The sequence below is a fragment of the Lactuca saligna genome, chromosome 6, assembly GCF_052625555.1.
Source record: "Lactuca saligna cultivar CGN05327 chromosome 6, ASM5262555v1, whole genome shotgun sequence".
NCBI lineage: Eukaryota > Viridiplantae > Streptophyta > Magnoliopsida > Asterales > Asteraceae > Lactuca > Lactuca saligna.
The window spans coordinates 30,495,641-30,510,485 of NC_136422.1; the positions used below are offsets into that span (position 1 = coordinate 30,495,641).

Below are 14,845 nucleotides of genomic sequence, written 5' to 3' on the forward strand. Positions count from 1 at the left end.
ATAAATATATGTTGACCTAATATCTCTTCTTTATAACCATTGACCATTCGCAGACATACCTCTGTATCCTTCATCTTGCCACTATCGTATCTTCTTCTTCCTCCCTCTCCATCATCGGCTTCATATTCCATCACCAGAATCGGTCTATAATTGTCGTCGTACACCAACATCTGGTATGTTCTTGAACTCAATTTCTAATTTTTAAACATAATTTCTGATTTTACAATCGACCATCTTCCATCTCCTTCTTCAATTAAAACAATTCCTTTTTGAAAACTTATTTGAATCTTCATATAATTGTGTTCAGTACGTATCTATAACCAAATACGAGCAGGTAGACATGGCGAGAAAGAAGAGATATCAAGTCTTTAAAATCCATCAATTTCTTTTGATGTTGTTGAAATCATCCAAGGGTTTTGTGTTCATGATTAAGGTTAGTAACACTCTCCGAAGCTCCATTCTTTTATCTTTTTAGCATCAATTACACTCAATTTTTCTATATACTAGTTGTGATTTTGGAAGTGAACGAGAATCAGGAATCAATTTTTTCTGTTATCAATGCTTTTGAATGTTGCTTGTACTATTGCATTTTTTTCAATGTTGATAATAAAACATATCATCCAAGTGTTTGATATAATGTCAAAAAGAGAAGGTTATTGTGTAAAGTTTAATATGTTGGACTTATTGGGAAGATTTTGTTAGAATATGTTAAGCTAAACTGCATACTATTTTGTTAGAATTACAATAACATGTTTATACTTGTGTTGAAATATTCTGTTAGAAGTAAAATAGATAATATTTTGTAAGAATTTTTAAGGAATTGAAGTTTAAGCAACAAACGGAAATGAAATATTCTTTTAGAATTGAAGTTAATATGTGTAGTTATGTTATTTTGGTGTATTCAAACCTGCAAATTCTTTCAGAATGAGAAAACACAATATTCTTTTAGAATGAGGTTAGTAACACTCATCGATTTGATGCCTATTATTCGAAAAGAATTCGCAAAAGAATGTTATTTAAGTGTATTCTGGAATGTATTCAGTAAGAATTTATTTATATAAATGCATTTTGTTAAAATGTCTTTGACTATGTTTGTTAACAACAAGTATATTTGTTTAACAGGTACTAACGAATAATGTATCTTATTCTTTTAGAATTACATGGCAAAGGAATTCAATATTGATCATACAAGAGAAATATTTGGAATCAAGTTCAACAAGTATATATGCGAAGAACAAGTGAATATTCTATTAGAATCTGTTACAATATGTATAACTATATTAAAATCTAAATAAGTAAAGAATATGTATGAATTTGTATTTATTTCAGATGTGTATTAAAAATAAAATCATAGACCCAACTTTGATGTATATGAATAATATCTAGAATTCTTAAATCAGTTAATTATCAAAAATATATGCATTGGAAATATATTCTGCAAGAATAAACTCAAAAATATATTTATTAGTTTATGGTTGGTATTCTGTCATTCTGACAGAATAAAATCGGATTTTTAAATTTGAACTAATTTAAAATATATGGATTTTTAAAAATAATGGAATTAATTATCCCTAAAAATCCGAAAAATTTCTTTTTTAATATAGGTTAATTTACTAAAATGCTCTTATGCTGAAATTTGTGTGATTATATATATATATATATATATATATATATATATATATATATATATATATATATATATATATCCGGTAAGAAATTTTTTTTGGTAGGAAGGTAAGAAGTTTTTTTTCTACATATTTTTTTAACGAACAAAATAAATGAATCACTAGATGATTCATTTGTAAGATGATTCACAAGAAAAAATTCTCAAAAAAACATCTTTATGATTCATTTTTAAGTAAATTAAGAAAAAAATTCATTTTTATGATAATTTTAGTGAATAACAACAAAATCATTGTATAAATGAATCATCGAGATGTTTTTTTGAGAATTTTTTCTTGTGAATCATCTTAGAAATGAATCATCTAATGATTCATTTTGTTTGTTCGCGAAAAAAATATGTAGAAAAAAAAAACTTCTTACCTTCCTACCAAAAATTTCCTTCTTATTTGATCTTAACTCTCTCTCTCTCTCTCTCTCTCTCTCTCTCTCTCTCTATATATATATATATATATATATATATATATATATATATATATATATATATATATATATATATATATATATATATATATATATATAGACACACACACCTAAACGAACGTAAACAAACGAATATAAACAAACATAAATGAACGAACAACACCAATGTTCTTGTTCATTCGCTTAACTAAATGAACAAACAATCGTGTTCATGTTCTTTCATTTATGAAATAAACGAATTTCCCGCCGAACGGATTACGAATAGTTCGTTTACAACAATGTCATTGAGTATTCGGATATCGAATTACATAAAGAGACACTTTTAGTGACAGTGGCATGAGCAAACAACATTAATAAATCCTTTTATCAACTAAAAGTAAATAAATAAAAAAGGCTACCAATGCTTCAAAACTTCAAAGGGTTGTATCTTTTGCTCAATTGCTCCGTTTATCTATAGAAAAACATCATTCTAAATGACTCAAACTATTTTGGCTTGATGATTGACTTCTTGGTTTACATTTTGACTACTTTGACCTAGTCAACAAACATACAAAAGCTATAACACGACAACCTACTCCCGTTCCAACAAGATACCAAAGACATTTCTTGGAATTATGAATATCAAAATCAAATTTCTTCAATGCAGCACAACGTGTCAATAACCAAACACCATTGTACCTGAAAAGTGAAAATCCACATAAATTATCAGAATTCTCCGATGTCAATAATCATCATTTATAATTAAATTCCCATTTTTATTTCAAAAAAGTTGTTTTTGAAACTACTCAGAGCAAGTTATCTTACAAGGAAACAGCTAGAGAACATACTCTTTTGAGTTTGCAACAACAAATGCTTCCAATGCCCACCTGGGGAACACAAATTTTGCCACCAATGAAGCAAATGACTTTTTGTCCTGATTTGCCACCAGAGTCAAAACAACAGGAAGTAGCACAGACCACTGATGAGATTAAAAAAAAAAAAAAAAAAAAAAAAACATTATTAGTTAATTCCATATGTTAATATAAACTAGGTGTCATAATCATTAGAGACCTCAAATTTGTGAGTGAACCACGGAACTCAATCTCAACCCTGGGATGAAAATAATCAACGGCAGAGATTACAATGCGATTTGTCAGTTACAAGTTGTTACAAAGCGGTTGGCACAGCTACAAATCAAAGTCGATGAATTTAATCCAAGGGTCGTGATTAGAGAACTCAAAATTGTGAGGGATTCAATCACGGCCATTGGATGAAATCGTGATATATAGCAGGCCAACTGCTTTGTAACAACCTGTAACCGCTTAACCGCTTTGTAATCTCGACCACTGATTGTTTTGATTCAAGGGATGAGATTGAGTTCCATGGTTGCCTCAAATATTTGATTTCTTTAATGACTTGGACACTATAAAAATACACTTAGTATTTTCAAAGGTGACATACCAATTGTGCTTGGCTAAATTCGAGAGAAATGGCAAGGGTATACGATATGCCAGTCACACAGTATACGAGGCACAAAAGAACTAAATAATTTGACACAAAGCTTGATCTTGGATAGCTGAAAAAATAGAACATGCAAAGATACACTAAAGGCTTCATGACTATATTCAAAAGATCCATCGTATCTTTCGCCATAAAATAAGATAAGCTTTTCATCCCACTAGCACTTTCCCTCTTGAATTGTAATTTATCCTGTGAAAATGTTCTCAAAGCTCCAATCATGCATAACAAAGCTGAAATCACACATCAAAATTTTACACTTAATCATTAACCATAAGTAACAAGTTTATTTTAAATATTTCCTTTTTTTTGCACTTACAGACAGCAATAACGGTATATTGATAGCCAGTATATCCAAATGACACATCACTCACTTCAGCCATAGTTCCTAAGCAAGCTCCCGCAAGCAAAAGAATTAAATAATCTGCCGCTTGTACTCTAGCATCTCTCATTCGCTGTTTAGCAACCCTATAAAACAAAATCGTAATTCTTTATTCCAAAAAAAAAAATCAAGATTTAAAAAGAATATTACCTTCCAAGATAATATTTATACTGACGAAAAACTCCAGGGGTAACTCGTCCTGATAAATCAGGGGTACTGAAGTAATTATACTTTTCAACTTCTCGTTGGTCTTTATTGTTGGGTTCATGAGAAGGTGGTGATGCTGATGAATTTTGATCACAGAGGTGTAACATATCAGGGGGTACTCTATACCCGTTGTGAAGCATCCATCGTACAGGGAGTTGCTGAGCTGTCACATTGCCACCTGGCTTTATTATACCCTCGAGAATGTCGATTAAGTGATCTGGAGTATTTACACGTTCGGGTATTGTGATTCCTAAGCCTTCGAAATATTCCTCAACTTTGTCTACGGGTCCATGGTACACAGTAAGACCACCTTTTGCCAGAAGTATTAAGTCATCAAACATCTTGTACAATGAGTAGCTGAAGAAGATAAAATCAGTCAAGATTCCAGGTTGACTACACACATATATGTTGGGAAAATGGTCTCAAAGATTCACAACAACCGGTGAAAAATAATAGAGAAAACAGAACATAAGAATATACGTGGAAAACTCCAAAATAGAGAAAAATCATGTAAACAAATCTCTCAAGCTAATTCACCCGATTACATTCATACAAAAATAAATAAATAAATAAATCGAAGTTGAGTGAACTCCATGTACTTGATTTTTGAGTAAATTATTGAAATCGTATGGTTTGGTCAAAATTTCACGTTTGGTCCCTAACTTTTTTTTGCACTCAGATTGTCTCTGAGGTTTGATTTTGTTGTGTTTTTGTCCCTTACATACATAAAGTTAGGGACCAAACGTGCAATTTTGACCAAACCATAAAACGCAACAAAATCAAACCACATGAACGATCCGAGTGCAAAAAAAAAAAGTCGGGGACAAACGTACCAAACCATAGGAATCATTTCAGTAATTTACTTTTGATTTTTTTTTTTTTTTTAATTTTTAGATTGTAGAAAAGTGAGTTAAAGTGTAATTAGGGGTTTGGCTTGAGAGATTTGTCTCTGTGATTGTAATAATTTTTCATTCGTGTATAGTGGATTTTTCTCTCTAAAGACGAGTAGTTTTTCTCAAATTTTGGAGTTCTCCACATATATTCTTGTGTTCAATTTCCTTTATTATTTTTCATTGGGTCGGGTTGTTGGGAATCTTTGAGGCCATTTTCCCAACAAGTGTTATCCATACACACACACACACATATACATATACATATACATATACCTTGGTTGGTGAACAACCATGCTTATGTTGACACCTTCCATGGCTTCACGTCGAAGAGCTCTAAGAAGTAAACTAGAAGATGCACTGTCTAAACCGGATGTAGGTTCATCCAAGATTAAGAGGGAAGGTTCCATCACCATTTCCAACCCAACATTTACTCTTTTCTTTTGTCCTCCTGAAATTCCACGTTTTTCAACTGTTCCAACTTTGGAATCTCTAACACCCTGAAGTCCTAATGCCTCGATCACTCTTTCGGTTATGAGTACTTTATCTGCTTTTGGCAAATCGGCAGATAGTCTTCAGATTTTGCAGTGTTTTTAGCAATGATACAAATACAAGACATTAATTCAGTCAGTATATAATATATTATATACTATACAAGACATTAACCCTATAAATACATCAAATATGAAAGTATAATCGCAGTATAATCACGACTTTATTAGCTCCAAATCATAAATAACATAAAAGTAATAGTAAATAAAATACTTATACATACCTGCATCGTGCACTAAACCGCAAATTCTCTTCAACAGTCAAATCTCCATGCACAATATCATCTTGTGGAACAAAACCAACAATTTTTTTATACGAATGAATCGATTCGTTTTTTCCATTTATCAAAATCATTCCAGACATTGTGCACCCACTTATTTTTCCGGTTAATGCAGACAAAAAAGTAGTCTTCCCCGCACCAGAGGGCCCCATCACAGCCGAAATCCTACCTGGCAAAATCTTCCCACTAACATTCCTCATTATATTCCTATTCTTCCCTTTTAAAGTCAAAGTCAACTCCTTAAAAGCAACCTCAATCCTAGGCCTTTTCCTCAAAACATCTACATCACTCATGTACATGTTCATCTCCTCCATTGCTTTCTCTTTCTCAATTTGACCATATGCGTATTTAAAGATTTGACTTCTTGTATGAAGCTCCTTTGAAGCTTTACGTTCGTGTTTTGTTTTATCTCCATTTTCTAAATTTAACCCTTTATCAACTTCGGTGTTGTCATCGAGTGGACGTATTTCTTTTTTGTTTCCTAAAGGTCCTGAAGGTGGGAGTGAAGGTGAACCTTTTGTTTTTGTTCTTGAGAATTTTCTTGAAAGTGTTTGGTGTATTCCTTGTAATCCTGATGGTTTCCATCCACTTGCATCTTTTGCAGCTCTTGATTTTTGTCTTGCTTGTATTTCCCGCGCATATTTTACTGCTTCTTCTCTTGATTTGGCTTGTTTTTCATATCGTGTTGAGATTACTTGGTCTGAGCAATTATAGACCACTATCAGTATAGCTGTCAATAATGCCTACAAAAAAAAAAAGCATTAATTGTAACTTTGATAAATGATAGAAGGGATACTGAAAGTTACTTTAACCAATGATTAACTACTTACAATGAGCAAGATTCCATACACTTTCATGCTTGGAATTTCTGTTCCCTTGTCACACTTAGTGCCAGGAAAGCACCCTGCAAAATTTTGACTTAAAATGCTAAGGGTGTGTTCACTGCTTGCTGATAAGCTAGTTATTTTGAGTTATTTTAAATTGGTTTGTTTGGAAAGCTAAAAAGTAGCTGATAAGCTAACTTTTTAAAAAGCTACTTAGACCATCTTCTCATAAGTTTTTTTTAAATCTTCCGAATATAACCTTAGTTAATTATTGAACACATACTCTTTTAAATGTCCTTTTTGTCATTTTATATCTTTCAGCTAGTTTTTAGCAAATGTCATTTTTTGTAAGCTAGATTTTCAGCAACCGGCTAGTTTGCGGGACACAGCCTAAATTTTCAAAATACGAGGATGATAATTGGTGCAGTTTTGATCATTTAGGTAATGTTTGTGATAAGGGAATGAGGGAAGGAATGGAATGATTCATTCCATAACATGGAATGGAGCATTCATTATAGGAATTTTATTGGAGTTTTGACTTTTTTGATCATCGAAATATCAAAATTGACTCTATTTAGCCATTGAAGATCTGATCACGCTAAATTGGACCTTAAAATCTCATTTTTCTCTCGATTTGCCCCTTATAACATGTTGTAGCTGGTTACCCGGTTCTCCTGCATATGTGGCATGCTAAATTAGACCCTAAACTTGTATTCATGCTAAATTAGACCCCGAACTTTGAAATTTCTTTTATTAAAACTAAACTCGGTTTTATGTTTTTTTTAAGTTCTTCATTTTTTATTTTTTTTTTGGTTTTTTAGTCAAAATTAAACTTGTTTTAATTTTTTCCGTTTTTTTTTCGTAATTTTTTTCATTTTCTTTTTCATCAATTTGATAACTTTGTTTTACCTTTTTGACCTTTTGTTTTCTAATTTTTTATAATTTTAGTTATTTATGTTTTTCTAATGTTTTTATATTTATTTTGATTCAAATAAATGAAAAAAATTTAATTTAAAATATTGTTATAAGTTTACTTTATAGAGCCCAACTCTTATTATTTCTTTTATTCTTTATTCTATTCTTTATTCTAGTCTATTATCAAATTAAAAAACTATAACCTTGAATTTAAGTTATTGATATCACATATAAAAATATGTTTTGATTTGCAAGTTATATTTTAATAAGTTTAACTAGTTTTCCTATTTTAATAATTATAAATTGTAAATATCACACAGTAAATCAAAATATAAAAATATAGAAAACCCATAAATTAACCAAATTATAAAAAAAATAGAAAACAAAAAAAACCTAAAATACTAAAAAAGTAATCTATTATAATTTACTCATCCACTTTACACTTTTTGAAAAAAGACAAAAAAAAGGTTATCAAATTGATGAAATGTAAAATGAAAAAAAATACAAAAAAAATTAAAAAACGGGAAAAAAAAATAAAATAAAACCAAGTTTAGTTTTGACAAAAAAAATAAAAAAATAAAAAAATAAAAAACTGAGTTTAGTTGTAATAAAAAAATTTATATGTTTTTTTGAAGTTCAGGGTCTAACTTAGAATGAAGGCAGGGGAACCGAGTAACCGGCTGCAACAGGTCACAGGGGAACAAATCAAGCCAAAAATGAGAGTTGAGGGTCCAATTTAACTCGAATTTTATTTCTTCCATTTTGTTAATTTTCGTTCCATGGTGGAATGGAACGAAAAACTGCAATATAACTCATTATTAGCTAAGTTTTAACAACACAAATTTTTTATTTAAATTACAATTTATCAAATATCAATTGATTAGTGATTAAAACATAGAGATCAAAAAAGAACTTACGATACTTAACCCTAGATCCCATCCGGCAATAGCATCTGCAATCAAACAAAAACATAACATGAATTAAAACCACTTATCACAAGAATCAACTTAAACCACATCAATGCACAAATGTTAAAATGTTAAAATGTGACATAATACCCTTGAGGACATTGGATTTTCTTGATAGTTGTTGGGCAATAATATCCTGCAGCACAAAATATCTCGTTACCCATTTGTACCGGGACCCACATATCGGCTGAACCACAACTATAATTCTTCTGGCCAGAAGGTAGTTGGTAGTGGTATCTACAAAATAATTTCTAAATCTATATAAACCACAAATTATGAAAATATAAAAATAATAAAATAAAATACAAAATCAAAAATAAGATAATCACTTACGGTAAACAAATACCCGTTGTTTGATTCAGCTTTGCAACAGGACAATGTGCACCCAAGGGGCATGCTTTAATAACAAGTTAACAAAAAGATAATTTTAGTATTTTGGAATCTAATAATACTCATGAAAATTTTAATAAACATACACAAGCTATATGCAAGAAATTGCAATGTACTTTATATTTCTTTTTTCTTGTAGCATTCTACTTCCATTTTTTTCTTTGTAGTTCCAAATTAATTTGGAAAATTAAAGAAAGTACATTCTATTTCTTTCATTAAGCCCTAAAAAACTACACTTACGTATCATGCAAGTAAGACCTTGAGGGCAGAAAAACCCCTCACAACATGGTTTACTATCAGTAGTCCGAAAAGGCATTTTTTTAGGATCCGTTTCATTGTAATCATATTTTTGACCCGGGTTGACTGTACTTGCCCATCCTGCTTCACATCCTTGTGACCATGACGTCAGATTACAGTTTCTATTGGGGCCTAAGAAATGAGATTGAGATACGCTTTTCTTCTCTCCAGCGTTCTTCAGAAAACTGGTGAAGTATACTCTGAGTTCTGATACAGTGCATAATCGAGTTGGGAGATCTGGAAATTGAGTAATATGAAGTTATAAACTATAAAGTCAATCTGAAGTTTGAAGAGATTTGAAACGAAAAGGATGAAATGAATCACCTTTTAACTTGTCTTGACAGTTTTGGAAGAATTGTTCCCTTCCTTCGAAGTCGAAAGCTCCATGGAAGTCTTTTTTGCTAGAACAGAATCACAGATTACAGATATAGGTAAGTGCATAAAAATGGATGATAGTGATGGAGTCATGGAGCATTTGGAGTGTAGTGAGTGCTTACACGTCTTGAGTGCAAAATCCTATCTCTTTTTCGATTTCAGGCTGATATTGTTCGACTGTTTTGTTGAATCTTCCGAGAAAAAGGTTTGAAATCAATGGTGATAATCGGGGTTTTCCCTTTCTTGGAGGAGGTCGATTTTGACACCAAACATGGTGGGGGAAATTACCCACGAAAAGAAGTAGAATTAGGATCAAGTATCCAATCCAAGAGGTGATTATCCTCCTCTCTCCATTCATCTTATTCAGACTGCAATAAAATCATGGCTATTTCAGAATCATCAAGCTCCGTTTCCCTCGATTCCTTTAAATTGCTTAAATTTATGACACGAACGTGAATGCGGAATTGGGTATTACGTAACCCAGAAAAGAATTTGACCAAAAGTTGAATGATTCTTGAGGAAATGCAGTTGAGAATCAGGTTTGAGAAAAGAAAGGGATTTAGGTCAAAGGAGGTGTTTTGCAGATTGTGTTTGGGTGAAAGGATTGACGATGGATTCGAGTATCGGTGGAGGACCATGATTTGGGGATGAAGAAATGGCGGGGAGAAAATGATGGAAAGAATGTAGGAATCGGTGGGAATCTCAACCTTCAAGCGTGAATAAGCAAGCAATTTATAGGTTGTGTGTGGTAGTAGAAAGAGGTGAAAAGGTTTACTTGTATGGGAAATTGTTATTTTAATTTCTTTTTTCATTACAAATATTACTAGGTCAAAGGAGGTGTTTTGGAGTTTGTCTCGTCATGAAACCCCTAGCCCTCAAGCCCATGAGAGGGGATACCCTTGTAAGGTCCATACATGTGTGTTTCCCTTTAACTCATCCAAAACTCAAAACATCAGTCGGTCTAAAGGTTAACCTTCCTTCTATCGGTTTAGATAAGAAATTCACAGGCACCTCTTTCTTGGCAGAAACCTCGATATGCTTAAATATGTCAAACAAAACATCCATAACCATACCATATCTATATTTGAACCCCGGAATTTCTTTACAATGAATTGCATGCTCTCTAAAATAGTCCAAACATGTCTTGCGACACAACGAACATATCTCGTCAGCTGAGAATATTGGGATCATGAGTCGATATTTGAGGATAGTATGATACTCTACAGGAGACATATGTTGGTCAAGTCTATCTATAGGGATGGCAAAATCTTAAGCATGTGGTGCATGTAAACATTGGAGAACTGCTTTCTGTTGTGCCATCATGTCAAGATGCATTTCCATATCTTGGACAATTTTATTAAAAAGGGCACTCGCCAGTGTATTTTAGGATTTAGGGGGGCGTCATTAGTAGTAAAATTGCTAAGGTCAATGTTCGAAAGCTTGTTACGAAGAGAAGTCGATGCACAAGCATAATCAGAATCCATACCATATATGTCGATATCCCATAAGATGTGAACTTGCAATATCCAAGATTGGGCCCTTGAGGAAACAAAAGCATGTGAGGTAGCCTCTACTGCCGAGTATAAACCCAAACCACCAAACCTAATGGGTAGGGAAGCAATTCGCCAATGTATGTCGCCAAAGAAAGGTCCACCACAAACCATGATGTCCTCAATCGCCCCACGCAACCCAATGTCAAAGAACAACACCTCCTCTTCCACGTGAATGGGTTGACACATCCTCAACCCAAATAAAAGTTTAGCAATACCCATACAAGACCGAAGCAGAAGGAGCTCATTCTGGGGTCAACCAATTGTGGAAGAAGGCACATCAAATTCACAGCGTTTTCGGCTTTCTTTATGGCTAAGTTGCTAATGAAACTATCATCTCTACTAACAGCTCCCTCAAGAAGCTTCACCCCCAATGTCGGCCTCCCGATGTCAACCGTTAATAGCCCCTCACGCAGCTTCCTACCATCACACGAGGGCCAAAAGAGTTTGGTTTTCTTGATATTCAATCAAATGCCCAATTTTGGGCCAATCACCTTAATGATGTCCAATGCTTTGATCACCTCCTCTGAATCTCCAATAAGTGTGTCGTCATCAAGGTATATGTATTATGTGTATCCTAGATACAACATTGATGCTTGGCCATATAGGAATTCTTCACGAGTTTCGAACTTTTTTTTATATTATATATTCATTAAAATGATAAAATAATTCATATGTTTGGGTGAAATGAAAAAAACAAAAAAAGGTAAGAAGAAATGGTTATAAGTGATGGTAGGGAAAAAAAGGGAAGAGAAATAGAAAGAAGAGAGAGAAATAGAAAGAAAGGAAGACAAAGTTGAGAAGACATGTATAGTTCCAAAACTTCGAACATGGTGTAATTTTGTATTTTATTAAAATATGATTTTATTATGATAGCTATTTATTGAGTTTGGTCATTTTCGTGATTATCCCGGTAATCAATCATTAGCATATTGTCTGTGTTAAGGTGAAATTTTTTTATTAAAAAACTTAAATGAGGTATATATTATTTTAACAAGATTGTAGTCATTAGATAAAACACCCCAAATATATGATGTTTGACATACTCATCTAAAATAAAAGTTTCAAGTATTTTAGAAAAAAAAAAAAAAAAACCTTAATTATTTGGGAAATGCATTGAGGCCTTACAAATAAAGGTCATTGATATTTTTTTTTTTGGTAGTTTAGAGGAGTAAAGTCAATTTTCACCTTTAAAAGCATCCCTTAACCCATTATCACAAGGTTTTTTTGCAACATTGGTATGTGTGGCGACTAACTAGGTGTATGGTCGAGCCAATATAATTCTCCATCCCTTAACAAAATCATTTGCGACCAACAAGACAAAATCAAAATTTAAGAAAACACCATATTGTAACAAAAGAGGAGCTCCGAGGAGCAACACATAATGTAAAGGATCGTGAATGGAATTTTCGACTGAGGATCAAACACAGAGGCGGATCCAAGGGGTAGCCCGAGATACCCCTCAAAAAATTTTCGGTAGTTTAATTTTTGTTTATGGATCCTTTAATTTTTTTTCGATATAACGTATATATACGTATCCCTTTAATTATAACTACAAACAAATAGTGGTGCTACTGGTTAACGTGCTGACTTATTGAAGTAAACCTCTAGTTTCAATTCTTGCTCCTTGCATATCCTTTGTCTTTTTTTTTTTTTTTCTCAGCTATTCTATCCCACATCGTCAAACACATGTAAACTCAACCATGTTTGTCTATTATATAAGTTTGTTATCATAATACTTTATTTGATATCAACTTTGAATCTCACATCTATTCAACTTCATGTTTATATAATAAGACTTGAAGTTACCTAAGGATTCGATTAAGGTTTAGCCGTTTGAGGGGTTGTTTGATAGTTGCTGACTGGGTTAGAACTGATTGGGTTAGAAGCTGACTGGGTTAGAAATGTTGACTGAGTCCATATGTGACTGAGTTTATGTTGTTTGATTATTTATTTGAATGGTTGTATAACCATATTACCCTTGTGTTATCTCTTGTGCTGGATAAAAAAAAATTATAAAAACACAAATTATCATATAAAATCCAAATTAAACATACATCAATTCAACTTCATGTTTATATAATAAGACTTGAAGTTACCTAAGGATTCGATTAAGGTTTAGCCGTTTGAGTTTAAAACCGAATCGCGGAAACTCAAGTATCATGGAAATTCTTTTTGGTTACCCTAAATATAAAATTAGGATACCCCTTTACTTTGATCATGGTTCCGCCACTAATCAAACACAGCGCCAAAGCCAATAGTGGACAACAATCAATCGGCAAACAACCCAATGTTGGGGACTTAGAGCCAAAAAAAACATGTTGATTGCATAGATGATTTGTACCGAGATCATAAAACATGTGTGGACTTGATCCTAACATTTTGTCAACAAGATTATATTGATTCTGATCAAGAGATTTGGAAAGCACCAAAACATTTTTAAAACACCAAAAGTTTAGTTACATAATTATAAGCTTTTTAGCAATAGAAACATTGCCAAAACATCATCAAGTTTCAATAAAAGTAAATCATCAGCTTCAAAACGTTTTTAAAACACCAAAACTTTAGTTACAATATTATATTTAGGGAAATAAGCTTTTTAATAATAGAAACATTGCTAAAACATCATCAAGCTTCAATAAAAGTAAATCATCAGCTTCAAAATAGTATGATGCAACATGCTACTATTTCCCAAACCCCCAAAGTCGATCATAAAGTCGGAACATCTCACCAAACTGATAGGATAAACCGATCTCACCAAAATGATGAGGAATGGCCCAAGTAAAGTTTGCACGTGGAAACTAAACACTTATATTCCCCAAGCGCTACGATCATGTACCCATTACACATGAACTAGACGAGGGGTAGAAAATCTTTTGTGTAAATTGTAATACCTACATTTATCACTACGCATAGTTATGAATTTGTATGTATGTTATTCAACGATTGAAATCTTCTATGAATAAATAAAAGTAAATTATTCAAATATACATATGTCTTTATGTGAATTTTATAGATATTAGGTGTATATGATATCTGTGTGAAATCTACGTCAAAACATAATAAATAAGGCTAAAATATAAATTGAAAATAAAAGATTACTTTGGATAAATAATCTAAACAAAAGTCTTAGTAATCGGAAAAAAAAAAAAAAAGCGAACTCGTGCATAAAAGAACGCCTAAATCTGACTTCCTCAGAGGAAGTTATGATTTTTCAAAGTTTCAGCATAGTAGTATACGACTCAGAAACTAAAATTGAAATCAATCGATTGTTAGAAAAGATAATTTAAACGAGACTTAAAGATCTTGTCACAACTAGAAATTTTATGTCTTGTAAACACTATACTCAAGTGAATGTGGAAATCAAAAACTCAAAAGCATGTATGATGCTTACTCAATGGAAAACTAAACCCCAAATTCACTACATCAAGCAATTGGAAAACCCTAGAAGTTCTTGTTAAGTCCATTTTGGACTAGAACTTCCTTATTGGACCTAAATGGACCAATAAGCTTCCAATTTGACTATCATGGGCTTAGAACCCTTAAGTGGGCTCTAATTGGACCCACATTAATTTAATTCAAGATTTTGGGTCATTTTGGGCCTAGAATGAAATG

General features: G+C 32.3%; 1 protein-coding gene across 2 annotated transcripts; it reads right to left on the minus strand.

The window, feature by feature from the left end:
• Positions 1–2,286: 2,286 nt before the first annotated feature.
• LOC145001521 (ABC transporter G family member 28-like) lies at positions 2,287–10,382 on the minus strand. Of its 2 annotated transcripts, none has more exons than XM_078960893.1 (14): positions 9,803–10,382; positions 9,630–9,706; positions 9,249–9,542; positions 8,952–9,015; positions 8,709–8,855; positions 8,568–8,602; positions 6,742–6,815; positions 5,855–6,654; positions 5,356–5,652; positions 4,133–4,546; positions 3,920–4,068; positions 3,544–3,833; positions 2,931–3,061; positions 2,287–2,781 (listed from the first exon to the last, which is right to left on the minus strand). In XM_078960893.1, exons 1-14 carry the CDS (start codon positions 10,036–10,038, stop codon positions 2,628–2,630), a joined length of 3,162 nt encoding a protein of 1,053 aa, XP_078817019.1. In that variant the 5' UTR covers positions 10,039–10,382; the 3' UTR covers positions 2,287–2,627. The 2 variants fall into 2 exon arrangements, with proteins under 2 accessions (XP_078817019.1, XP_078817020.1); XM_078960894.1 differs by having other exon boundaries at positions 2,666–2,781; positions 2,908–3,061.
• Positions 10,383–14,845: the final 4,463 nt, after the last annotated feature.